At 43.2% G+C, this 13,356-nt stretch overlaps 1 protein-coding gene across 2 annotated transcripts in view; it reads left to right on the top strand.

The window, feature by feature from the left end:
• Positions 1 to 13,356, top strand: part of PRKN (parkin RBR E3 ubiquitin protein ligase) — a 1,122,166-nt gene that overhangs the window by 917,766 nt on the left and 191,044 nt on the right. For both annotated transcript variants that reach the window (XM_080941626.1, XM_080941625.1), the window contains exon 9: positions 12,498 to 12,647. In XM_080941626.1, coding sequence (XP_080797752.1) covers positions 12,498 to 12,647 — 150 coding nt within the window. The remainder of the gene's footprint in view (positions 1 to 12,497; positions 12,648 to 13,356) is intronic.

Raw genomic sequence — 13,356 nt, 5'->3', positions numbered from 1 at the left:
CCATGGAAACCAAGGGACAACTGAGCCTCTCTTAATCCTTCTAGGAACTTACAGAGTCTATATCAGTATATAGTTCATCTTGGTGTTTAATTGCCCTTGCAATACTTACACTAAATAATTGGTAACGTTTTAGCTGGCCTAACTGATACTCTGCTGTCGAATCTTACTCTTTGCCAACCCTAGCCAATTCCAATGGCAATTGGAATTGCATTGATTCAGTTTTGCCAATGTATTCTGGGTTGTGTTTTGGTTTGTTACATGTCTAAATTGTCTTACTTGTTGCTATAATAAGACAGCCCTTAAAAAAAAAAAAAAAAAAAAAAAAAAAAAAAAAAAGCAACTCAAGAGACAAAGGATTTATTCTGCTCCTCAGTTCAAGGGTAAAAGACAGTAAGAGAAGGAGACAGAAGCTGAAAGCAGCTGCTCACATCACATCCAGTCATGAAGCATAGAGGAATGAATGCTTCCTACTGCTTAGCTCTCCTTCTCCACTCACATAGGACAGGGAATGGTTCTGCCCACAGTGGGTGTGGCTTACCACCTCAATTCATGCAACAAAGATAATCCCTCTCAGGGATGTGCTAAGGTCCATCTCCCAGGTGGCTCTAGAAGTCAACCATCACAGTATGTGTGGATAGCAAAGCACCATTTCCTATTGCTGATATGAGATTAAAACCAGAAAGGGGCAGGGAAAAATAAGCAATTGTGGGTTTTACCACATCGTTGAGTTAACATGTTATAGTATGCCTCCTTGATTCCTTATAGGGTAAGCTCCTAGAATTGCAGATATAAATGTTTATTTAAGTCCAAGCTACATCTCCCTGCATTGCAGGCATGAGTTATTACCTGAACCCTCCATGTGTTCATCTTCATGATAACTTCATAGCCATTTTCATTGAGAACCTTAGACTTCTTGAAAGAATTGCTGCTACCCAAGTCCTCTGTTCAGATAATGGAGCCTTCTCTCTAACTTACACCAATGTTTGCAAATTGTTTCCATATTTATTTCAGACTCACTATGTAATTAATAGGGAAAGAAGCCAACTGTAATAATCTTAGATTTGCATGCAAGTTGAGCCACTTTGCATTCTCCTAGAATTTAATCAAGCAATAATCAAAATTAATATTACCCTGATTAGTTATGGCAATATAGTAAGTACATCACTGTAATATTGATGGCTATGTCCTAGAAAACCTAAGCTTTCTTCCCTCTCTTCTTTCATTCCAAGGAAGATAGGGAAGAAGATAATATTGATCACCTACTATATGCTATGAATCTTTGGGCACCTACTGTGTGCTATGAATCATTCTAAGCTATAATGAATAGAGGTATAAAAAAAGCAATTCCCATCAGTATCAGGTTGGGCTGAAAACATAAGTTCTGTTATATAGACATAGAAATGTTCAGTATATATCATGAGCAGTGGTAGTCACTGTCCTGGAGAAATATAAAACTAAAGAGAAAGATTGACCAAGGGTGAGTTCAGATTCCTTGCAGGGTGATCAGGGAACAGAGGAGTGTGGATTCTACCTTCCTCTGAAAATGCAGAAAGGTGGGGGGAGGGAGAATGAAGAAATACATAGAGGTTCACACACCCCACTGGGCTTTGGGTGTTCTTGGAGCGGTGATTGAAAAAATAGTTATTGGCTGAAGAATGAATACTGGATCCAGGATGTGGAGGGAGGAGCCTGACGGGAAATGACAAAATCAAGAGAAATCCAGGGATGCTGGCTGGCTGAGGTAGGATGATGGCAGAACAAGTGAAGCTACCGAATTGGGATGGATAGCTGAGCTCATCTGGTACTTCAAGTGTAATCAGAAGGTAAGCGTGAGCTAACCAAGGAAGAACTGGGAAGAGAGAGAGGAGCCTGAAACTAATGGGGAAAAGAATGGTGTATGCAGGCTGGTGGCTTGGAATGGATGCTGATGAGTTAGAAGGAGAAGACTCTTGGGCCCTTGCCACCCAGAGTCAATAGGGGAGACAATGAGGAATATGAAAATGTAAGCTGTAGTTACGTAGAAGGGACTGCAGTTTTGAGATGTGAGACAAGAATCTCAGAGGCTGAGGCAGCTAAAAGATGGGGGAGGGGTGCACAAGGTCTTCCTTATGGGAAGTTCAGGATCACTGAGAGGAGATGACATGCACTTCTGGACTTCTTCTAAGACTGATATAAACAGGGCAGATTAGTAGGGGACAATGACATTATGATGAAACACAAGACCAGCAGCATGCCACACATGTTACGGTGACGGTCTAGAAAAGAAGCAACTCTATTTCCACAGGGGCTTGATGGCTCCTGGGACACACTCTAGCTTCCCTGTATGTTCCAGGCAGCGTGCAGTAGATAATAAAATGAAACCTTCATACAAATGTGTGTCACATTGTCCTCAGAGAAATCACTTAGTCTCAGCAACCTGAGTTCTCCTTCTTACAGAAAAAAATAATAATAATAATGGTCAGACATTTCTCAGAGTTTCTGTAGCAAGCAGGATTACATGTTTCTGATTGTAACTATTGTTTACATCTGCCAATACAATCAAGTAGCAGCAACAGAGTAGACCTTAAAATAAGCCTAGTGTCCATCTAACATGTGACTTAATAGGGCTGACACGGGCCCAGTCTCCTGATACATTTATTTTAGCTTCTTGTTCTTTTTCTGATGTATGTTCAGAGTTCGGTCTTGGAAACTCATCTATTGAGCAAGGATTTTTAAACATCACAGATGAATAAAGCCACTATAAAGTTTAAATTGGGTCCCAAAACAGATGTCCCCTGTGAAGCACATGAGTTTTGGGCTGCCCTCAGAAGCCCTGCTCTTCAGGTGCCAGTGAGCTGCAACCACAGGAAGGAGGACAACTTGTATTGGTTCCATGAGAGCGGACATGCTTTACTCCCAAGCCTTCTGCAGATAGTAAATGAAAGTAGCATCCATTGCTTCCCTGACCAGTGGACATGAGCAGATTGAGAAGAAAGTGAAGAAAACATGCCACTAAAAAAAACAGCATAAAACCACAGGGAAACTTACACCTTCACCTAGTGTGTGTGATCAGTTTGGAAATTGTGATGGGCGATTAAGAAAGCAATTGTATCATTTCGGTGGAAAGCAGCCAAGTTCAGAGTTCATGCTGTGTCAGTTACTTCTCAATGGCTCTGACAAAACACATGACCTAGGCCGCTTACAGAGGGTTTATTTGAGGTTTGCAGTTTCAGAGGGATAGGAGATTATGTTTGTCATGGTGGGAAGTGTAACAACTATCAAACAGGTAGGCAGGCATGGCATTGGAGCAATAGCTGAGAGCTTACATCTTGATCCACAGCACAAAGCAGAGAGAAGAAGCAGTGAAAACTGCAAGAATCTTTTGAAAACTCAAAGCTCACCCCTAATCAAACTCCTCCAATGTGGCCACACCCACTCCGACAAGGCCACACCTCCTCCAATGTGATCATGCCCACTCCAACAGGGCCACACCTCCTAATCCTTCCCAAACTGTTCTACTAACTCGGGACAAAGTATTCAAAGATATGAGATGATGGGAGCCATTCTCATTCAAACCACCATAAGGCCCACAGTGAAAATTCTGTTACTAAGGCTAGGGTTTCCCCCAGAGTTGTCAGGTAAACAAGTCTGTAGATATCTGTGTTTTCTAGGCAGTGTTTATGGTAATGGATAATAAAAATCTAAGTCGGACTAAAAAGGAATTAAATTTGAAGAGGGTCAATGAAGGGAAAATGTTAGATCGAATAATTAAAAGTCTCCATTAGGTTGAATTAAGTCATGTTTATATCTTGATTTAACAGTTTAGACAAATAGGGGATACTCCTTAGAAGGAAAATACTACCAGTTGGTCCCTCTTCTTGAGGAGATAAGGCCTAAAGAAAACTGTGGAAAAGATCACAGAGATGATGAGATCAGCCTGAAAGAGCACATCAGTAAATGATTCACCAAATAGGAGGGAGTTCAAGTTCTGCAGAGTAACCACAAAACCAGGAGCTGAGCTGCAGACTAGCCAGAGGCTAATCTTCCAAGAGTAAAGGGCTGTGTCCAACATCCAGGCACAAAGACAGTAATGGAAAGGGAAAGGCAAGAAGGAGGCACAGGACTCCAAGGGAACGGGGAGTCTACAAGACCAAGAGAGGTAGAAGAGCTTTGGGTAAGTCAAGAAAATAAGAAATATTTTAAGCGGACTACAAAGGACAGTTTGTTTCTTGTGGATCAGGACCTCGAGAAAAGATGGAGGAGAGGGGAGGAGCCAAAATTGATACATACTAGAGAATGGTCAATGACACTGGAGATTGTGACAGTGATACAGGACACACACCAAAGGTCAACCCTCAGCAGGACACAATGCACAATGTCAGGAGTGGGGCAGATGCCCTCTCCTTATCTCTGCAGAAAAACATGTGTTCCTCTGAACCTCTCTTTCTCTCTCTTTCTCTGCATCTCTCACTGAAGAAGGCCCCCTTCACAGTACAGGCTGGCTGTGTTCAAGGGTAGATCACAGTAGATATGAGACCATCTAGGCCAGACCAGAAAAATCTGAGTCATTCAGGTTCTGATGGGTTCATTAGATAAGTGTTCACAGTAATGAACCCATTACCCACAGCCTTACACAAAGCTTGTAAACAAGTGGCATCCTGCTGCTCCCTTTTATTGGCCTCTTAACCACCTGAAAACCTTCAGACCTGCCTCAGTACTGATAAAGAGACTTATTCTGGAATGAAGGGAGAGCTGTAAACGTCCTGAACTGGAAAAAAAGCGTCCAGGGAGACAGAGTAAGGAAGGTCGGATCGGCCATTAGGACCACAGCTCCTTCTGAGAAAATTAGACCCAAATTCTCCTTCTCTACACGATGGGGCTTAGACTTGCTAACTAGCCTAATACCACTCCAAACTTTTGCTCTGGAACAAAGGAAAAGGAAAACACATTGTACATAAAGGCAGCAGTGCCGTGCTGTGCCCATCAAGATATCGGGCTAGGAGCTCCTGCTTATAGAGTCTCAGCAAGTCACATCCGCTAAAAACCCTTGGGAGGAAGAAATCTTGCATGGTTCCTGCCTTCCTAGTCTTGACTTCCCTGAAGATGCCCTGCTGTGTTTAACAGAGCTCAAAAGAAACAAAGAAGCTCATCAGTCTCCATTTCCTTCTTGAAGATTCTACCACCGCCAGAAGTTGAGATACAGATTCTTAGCCCCATCTCATGTCAAGAAACCCAAGGGCTTCACAAATTACAATCCAGCATTCCATCTGTCGCCCCCAGTCATTTCTCCGGCTTCCACTGATGTGCTTCTTTCTTGCATGTGATTCCACCATCCTAATGATTGCTTTTTTCTATGCAGTGAACAAGGTCCGACCCTTTCTCTAGCCAATTCACTTCATCAGCAGCTGACAGATGTCCAGGGATGCAGAGAACATTACTGGAAATGGCACAGAGAATAGGCTCAGCAGGTGACAGGAGCCACCACTGAGACCATCACTAACTCTCTCAGACTAACAACCCGCAAATGAGGAAAAATAAGAAGGAGATTACAGATGATTTTAGGAGTGCTTTAAAAAATAATAATAATAAGCCTTCTAATCCGTGTGGGGGAAAAAAATAGGCCATTCCCTGCATAGCAAGGGGAAATATTTTAGGAAAAGTTACTGGTCTTTTATATAGCTGTCCTTGGCATTTTTAACCCAAGCAAATAAACAATAAACAGGTTTCAGTGGGTGACTAAGGGACAGTGAACCAGTGGTTTTTGTTTAGTTTGTTTCTTTTCTTATCAAAATGGGAAAAGGAAGGAAAATGGGGTATTTCCCTGAGCTGAATTCTAATGTTGAGTGCCCACATCATACCAATGTGGAATTCAGACTGTGCTTCCCTGTGACCTCAAGACTTCACCCATCACCTCCCATGGGAAGGATTCATTCAGCCAGTAGGCAAAGGGCTGGCACTGGTGTGTGGCACAGAGCCCCAGTTCCCCCAACAGCAGCTTTTCTCCCAGTGATCCAGCAGGGTGTCACACCCACCTGCCCCAAGGACCACCCTCAGCTTCCAGTTAACAGAAGCCAGAATCCATGCCAGAAGGCAAAAGATGCCCAACAGCTGTACCTGAGTGCCCCCCAAAGGATACTCTGGAAAACACCAGGACAGCCCTTAACTAGGCTCCAAGCAGTTGCCTGGGGGCAGGCAGCTCCTGGATGGCTGACAAGTCCTGACTCACTTTCACAGAACATCTGCCAGCTCTCCCCCATTCTGGTCTCAGACTCCTTCCCCTGTTCTTAACATTTCTCTGACTTTTAAAAATCTAGATTTTTTTTTTTTTTTTTGCTTGCTTTACTTTCCCCAGGAAGGCATGCAAATTAAGCCCAAGAGTGAATCAGAAAACAGGAGGCCACAAAAGCACAGTTCTTTCCCAGCCTGACCCCTCAGGTGTTCTTTCATGGACTTAGCATGCAGTCAGTCAGTAAAAAAGAAAGAGGAAGATCACTCGCCCACATGGGGCTTGAACCAGTGACCTCTGCCTCATTACTGAATGATAATCTGCTCAGCGCAACTCTTCTAACTACCTTCAGGCCAACAACAAAATACAGAGTCTGTTTCATCATACTATCCCATGACTCATTATTTAGAATCCTAAAACATGATTTTGTTGAAACCCCAATGAGTCTGGTACTTTCAAATGAATACTTCTTGTTTGTAAGAGAATCTATGAGAGTGCACACAAAAGAAGGGATTTTTATTCCACAAATAAGGTAGAAAGCATAACAATAAGCTAAGATTTTACTGAGGTGAGGCATTCTAACAATGCATCTGTCATAGTGTTTCTACAAACTATGAGCAAATGATTTGTTATTTTCCTTGAGTGAAGAGTCACATGCTTTCTTCCCATGATCATTAAAAAAATGTTTGCAAATATTATGTAACAAAATATAAATTATTTTAGATACAATAGTTTATCTCAATTTTCAACTAGAGATCTAGAATCACTGAGGAAAAGGGCATGTCTGTGGGGAATGACTAAGATGAGAAGACCTGACCACTGTGGGCACCACCACTCCCTAGGCTGAGCACAACTATTCAATGTTCATTTTCTTGCTGAAGGCAGACATGATATGATCAGCTGCTTCAAGCTCCTGGTACTTTAACTCCTCCAGCATAATGTACTTGAAACTGTGAGCAAAAATAAACCCTTCCCTCTTCAGTTGCTTTTTTTTCAGGTGTTCTGACAACAATAAAAGCAAGATATGAGTTATCTATGAACTATCCACTTGATGAAGTCATATCTGAAAAGTTGCAAATTAGATTTAACCAAAGCTTAAATTAGAAGTCTGACAATGCAATATTAGTACATATACACACCGTGTATTCCAAAGGCAAACCATAAGTTATTTAGGCCTAGTCTATGTTACCATGTAATCACAATCTCCAAATTAAGTCTGTTAATAAGGTGATATCCAAGGTTGGAAAGTAAAAATACCTCCATGGAAATAGTGCAAAGAGCATTAAAGGAACAGCTGCTTTTGCCATTTGGAATCCATTTATCAATTACCTACCACAATTCCATAAATTTTACACTGAGGTAAACATAGTCTGCTCTACTTAGCACTCTATTTGTACTCTCCAGGAAGCTTGGAGTGCTGTGCTCCCAATAAAATCTGTTTGTCATGCCCATGAGAGGTTAAAAGGTGTCTATGGAAATGTGGGTCGTATCTTGAAAGAAACTAAACAGGGCTGTTTGATAATTACAGCCTAAATTATTTCCTTAAGGCATTAAGCTTTCTTCAAATACTATCCCATTATTACTTTTAGGTCAAAAGTTTTTCTTACAGATTTCATATAATAATGGTGTGTGTGTGTGTGTGTGTGTGTGTGTGCTGGGTGGGTTGGATTATACTGGGTTGGAGAGATATTTCAGCGGGTAAGAGTACTTGTTGAGCAAAATGTAGACCTGAGTTCAGATTTCCAGAACCCACTTATAACCTTAGTGTGGCTGGAAGTACCAATAATAGCAGGGATGCGGGGAAGGAAACCAGAAGAGAAATGAGGCTCCCAGGCCAAGCATCCTAGCCAACCTGAAAAGCTCCAAGTTCATTAAGAGACCCTGTGTCAAGCAAATAAAATGAGGCCTGACATTGCAAGACATCCAATGCCATCTGGCTTCTGTATATATGCAACATTGCACACATTCACACACACACACACACACACACACACACACACACACACACACTTTCAGTTGGCACATTCAAATTCTGCATGTGATTTTTAATCACTGGCAATCATAGGCATATATTGAAGAATTTGTCTTCTCTTAGGAAGCAAATTGTGTATCCAGTGTTCTTGAGTGTATCACAAGTAAACAACAGTCATACTTTTAGCTGATGAGCAGAAAAAGGAACATAGCTTTGTGCACAGCATTGGCATCTGAAAGAACCATGAATTAAGTCTGTAAGACTCTCTGATCTGCTATCAGCCTTTGTCTGTAAGTTAACATCTGCCTAGGAAGAAGCCTTTGTCCCAGCATTGGTGACACTCTTTAAGTATCTATACCTATACCTTAGACCAATAGATAGATAGATAGATAGATAGATAGATAGATAGATAGATAGATAGATAGATAGTCTTTCAATTGTATAAATCATCTAATCACCCAATAAAATTCTTCATTTTCTACAGTAATAACTACATAGCATATATTTTCCAGAAAGCCATCTCCCATGAAGATCTGCTTATAATATGTGACCTTAGACCGTGTCATTGAAGCACACATTGTCTGTGCATACCACTATGTGTAGAGATCATTAGCATGTACATAAAGAGGTTCATCCGGATCTCCTGTCTAGTTTTCATGGGACCAGAAAAGTGAGAGAACAGAGGAGAACTTTAAATCTGAATCCACAACCTACACCTTCTAAATTAACTAAATTAAATTGTTCAGTGGGCTCTGCAACATTCCCAGGTACTTGTGTGTCAGGTGTTAGAATTAAACATAAGTATGACAGAAGTAATGACATCCTTTTTTTGTACTCCCATAACACATGTACATACACACACACACACACACACACACACACACACACACACACACATCATTCCTGTATACTCCCTCGTCCCTCACCTTGTAAAAGAAATGTATCACACTCAAACGTGACTGCTCCTCTTTGTCTAATACCAGGCATGCAATCTGCCTGAAACTTCTATTGTTTCTACCTTTCTGTATGTCCAGCTTCAGCCACTGATCCTGCCTCTTCTCTGGTCCAGGCTTCTGTCAGCCCTCACAGTGACTACCAAAGAGAGCTCAGGCAAGCATCTTGCTTCCTGCATCCCCTGTGCCCTTTAGAGTCAATTTTGAGTGTATCCGTCAGACAGATGCCTTTAAAACATCAGTCAAGTCCTACCCATCCTCTGCTCAGAGCTCTGCAAGGGCCCTGGTATTTTTAAGAGAAACAGTCAGAGTTCTTACAACAGCCATCAGGGACCCAGATATCCAGGATCCCCATGAACCTTCCGCCTTCACTGTCTCTCATATTTCCTGGCTCACTCAGTCTCAATCCCACTGTTCCTACAAACATTGCTCAAACCAGCCAAGTATATATGGCCTCAGGACCTTTATACTCTTTCCCTGGGGAGCCCCAGGCTTACTTTCACATCTCCTTCAGTTATTCACTGAAGTGTGCCTTACCTGTAAGACTTTCCCCCAAACACTGCATATGCTCGTGATGACTGTCTTCCCCAGGAGCCTATCCTATCCTTCTTTATTATTCCCCTCACTCACAGCCCCCTCAAGATGCAGTTCATGTTCATCTTTCAGCATTTGGTGTGATCATCTTGTAGATGAGGACAGAGATCCTGGCTTTCTTCAGTGCTCCATCCTCAAATTAGACCCTCGGGAGTGTCTGATGGATACAGGGTGGACTCTCAGCAAAGGTTACATAAATCAGTTAATAGCTTAGCAAATCCACTTCAGGGCCCAATTTTAGAAGCCAAAATAATCCAATAATGTCAGAGCAGTATCTTAGAAGCTCCGTGTTCCCATGGAATCCCTGGTTTCCTCCATGGGCCAAGGACACCACTACGGGGACCTGAGCATAGACAAGAAATCAGGCATACAACATACCTGAGTCAGAGAGCAGTGGTTAGATTTTGTCAACTTGACGTGAACCAGAGTCACCCAAGAAGAAGGAACTTCAATAGAGGAATTGCTTCTATCACACTGGCCTGTGGACATGTGAGCCGGGACTATATATGAAGTCTCTGAGCAAGGCAGAGGAAGCAAGCCAGTGAGCAGAGTTCCTCTTGGGGCTCTGCTTCAGTTCCTGCCCCCAGGCTCCCGCTTGAGTCTGGGTCTGGTTTCCCTAGGTGATAGACTGTGACCAGTAAGCCAGGTAAACCCAAGTCGCTCTAGGTCAGTGAGACGCATAAACACACAGCAGTCTCTATGGGCAACAGCCTAGAACTCTGACAGAAGGGTACCCTCAAAGGCGATTAAGTAATTGACCTAAGAGAAGATGGCTTCTAGTTGTTCCCACCCCAAACCCAGACAAGGAAGAAACCTCAAGGGCACCAGTGTATGGATTTGCAGTGGCAGTGGTGGGAAGAGGGGACCTCAGTGAGTCTGGTCACCCACTCTTCTGTTGCAAGGTGGGCTTGCAACAGGAGTGAAGTGGGCATCCCCTGGGCCTTCCAGAAATGTGCCCCAAGACCAGGATCCCATCGGGAGGGGACACTTCACCTGTATCCTGACTCCAAGATTAAAGGGCCCTTAGGGCTGCTGGGGAGAAGGGAACAAAGGCAGAGATTTCGGAATCCTAGGGGTGTCTCTCCGATGGTGGGTAGGCCTGGAGACTGTCCCAAGTTAGGTGAAGGACCTGATGCTATAGACCTAGCCTGTGAACGGAGAGAAGGATGTCTTAAGAAGTCTCACTCCCTATAAGAGTACTTCTTGTGCACATGGATGTGTGCATGTACACACACACACCCAGAGACGGTGCTTTTCTCATCTAGCCCTGTCCCCAGGGCTCCTCTCTCCCTCTCCAGACCCCTTTCCCACCCATCTTCCCTCTCATACTTCTTTGAACCTTCTCTCTGGCCCAGCAGAAGTCTGTGTCTGTTTGAATTCCTATTCAGGGAGCTTTGGATGCATCATGGGGTTGGCCTAATGTCTTAAATGGGGTTTCTATTGCTATGAAGAGACACCATGACCACAACAACTCTCATAAAGGAAAACGTTTCACTGGGGATGGTTTACAATTCAGTGGTTCAGTACATTATTATGATGGCAGGAATTATGGCAAACACAGAGTCAGAAAGGAAGCTGAGAGTTCTACATCTGGATCCACAGACAACAGGAAGAGACGGTGGCACTGGCCCTGACTTGAGCATCTAAAACCTCAAACCCTACCCTCAATGACACACTTCCTCGAACAAGACCACACTCCCTAATAGTGCCACTCACTGTGAGCTGCTGTGGAACATTTTCATTCAAACCATCAGATCTGGGTTCTCTACTGCAGGTCTTGAGCCTTCTACGGGTTAAGATGGGGTTGGAGTTACAAAAATTATGGTGTTGGTGGGGTTGGGGTAATGGTTTGCTACGGCTTCTCAGCCTTCTGTGTTTTAATGAAGCCAGTGAAAAGGGAACCAGGCAGGGTACCAGAGCGTGCTCTTTGATTGGCAGTCATCTTCTTCAAGCCCACTGTCAACTTACAGATAGTCAGCAACTGGGAGGTCTGTTTTTAGATGGATGGATGGATGGATGGATGGATGGATGGATGGATGGATGGATGGGTGGATGGGTGGCTGGAGAGATGGAGAGATGGAGAGATAGACAGATAGATAGATTTATTTATTTTATGTATGTGAGTACACACTTGCTATCTTCAGACACACCAGAAGAGGACATCAGATCCCATTACAGATGGCTGTGAGCCACCATGTAGTTCCTGGGAATTGAACTCAGGACCTCTGGAAGAGCAGTTAGTGTTCTTAACTGCTGAGCCATGTCTTCTAAGTGACTATAAAGCCCCATCAAATCATTTAATATACACATATAGTTTATAAAGTTAGATAGAATATAATTGATGAGCACAGTGTCACAGAACACTAGATTTGGCTGTAAAAAAAATCCATTTTCTAAAGAAAAAAATGTTAAATATATATACCATTTTTCCCTAAGTTTTCAGGAAACGTTTCCTGTATCCCAGGATAACCCCAAAGTCCTAAGCCTCCCACCCTTACTTCCCAAGTGCTGGGATTACAGGCATTTGGCACCATGCCTATGACCTAATTCATGTTGGTTCTGAGTTTGGAAAACTTTCTCTGTGCTGGGTCACACCTTTACCCCCATATCCTCATTCTCAAATCCCCCACTACTATATACTCCCACCCCAAATGTGTGTCCTCTACGGAACCAAATTGAGAACACAATCCCAGAGTCCGTCAACTGGGAGCCTCAGGCTAAGTAAGTCATCTGAGACCACTCTGGCTCACCCTTTGCCTTCTGCTTCTTCCAGTACAATAGGTACCAGCAGTATGGTGCTGAGGAATGCGTGCTGCAGATGGGAGGTGTGTTGTGCCCCCGTCCAGGCTGTGGAGCTGGGCTGCTGCCTGAACAAGGCCAGAGGAAAGTCACCTGTGAAGGGGGCAACAGCCTGGGCTGTGGGGTGAGTACCGACCATATCCAGTGGTGCTTGGTGTGTGCCTTGCTTTTGTGGATAATGCCAAGACTGCTTGCATTCTCCTTCCAGGCTCAGACATATTTAAACTGATTACAGAAAAACAGGTTGGTTTTTTTCTTCTTTCCTGTGTAGGACTCAACCTATAAAAATGTTTGTACTTATTTTGGAAGGAGTTGTACTGGGATATTCTGCTCTCTGATTATTGGGATGTTTATTTTTAAGATGTGTGAAACCCCCAAACCAGACCTTTACACTTTCCTTGCTGTGTTCAGTTGATGCAGGGGACAGAGAAAGTCTTCTCAAAAGTCAGAGTAAACGTGGAGAATGGAGGCTCCCACCCTGGTGGTCAAGTCATATTGCCTAAGTGTCTCGGGAGCTAGGAGCTCAAAAGCACTTTGAAATGAAGCCCAAAAAGCTGATGGTGCCTGTTAGAAGAAGGGAGAGAGATGAAAGATGTTCTGAGAGGTCAAAGCGGATGAGCTGAGCAGATCCTACACATGCCTCTGTTCACCATGGGGAAGTTTGTTCCAACCCCCAAACCCTCACTAAATTATAGGTTCCAGCAACAAATGGATACTAATGCAGATATTAAATCTCAAGCAGACTGGGCAGGAAAAAAAATGTGTGCAGTTTTATAAAATGCTGTTGGTCTTTGATGGGAAACATTTCTTTTAGAATTACAGATTTGTGAGGC

This window comes from Micromys minutus, assembly GCF_963924665.1.
Source record: "Micromys minutus genome assembly, chromosome: 30".
In the NCBI taxonomy this organism is placed as follows: domain Eukaryota; kingdom Metazoa; phylum Chordata; class Mammalia; order Rodentia; family Muridae; genus Micromys; species Micromys minutus.
This window is presented reverse-complemented; position numbering and strand designations above follow the sequence as displayed.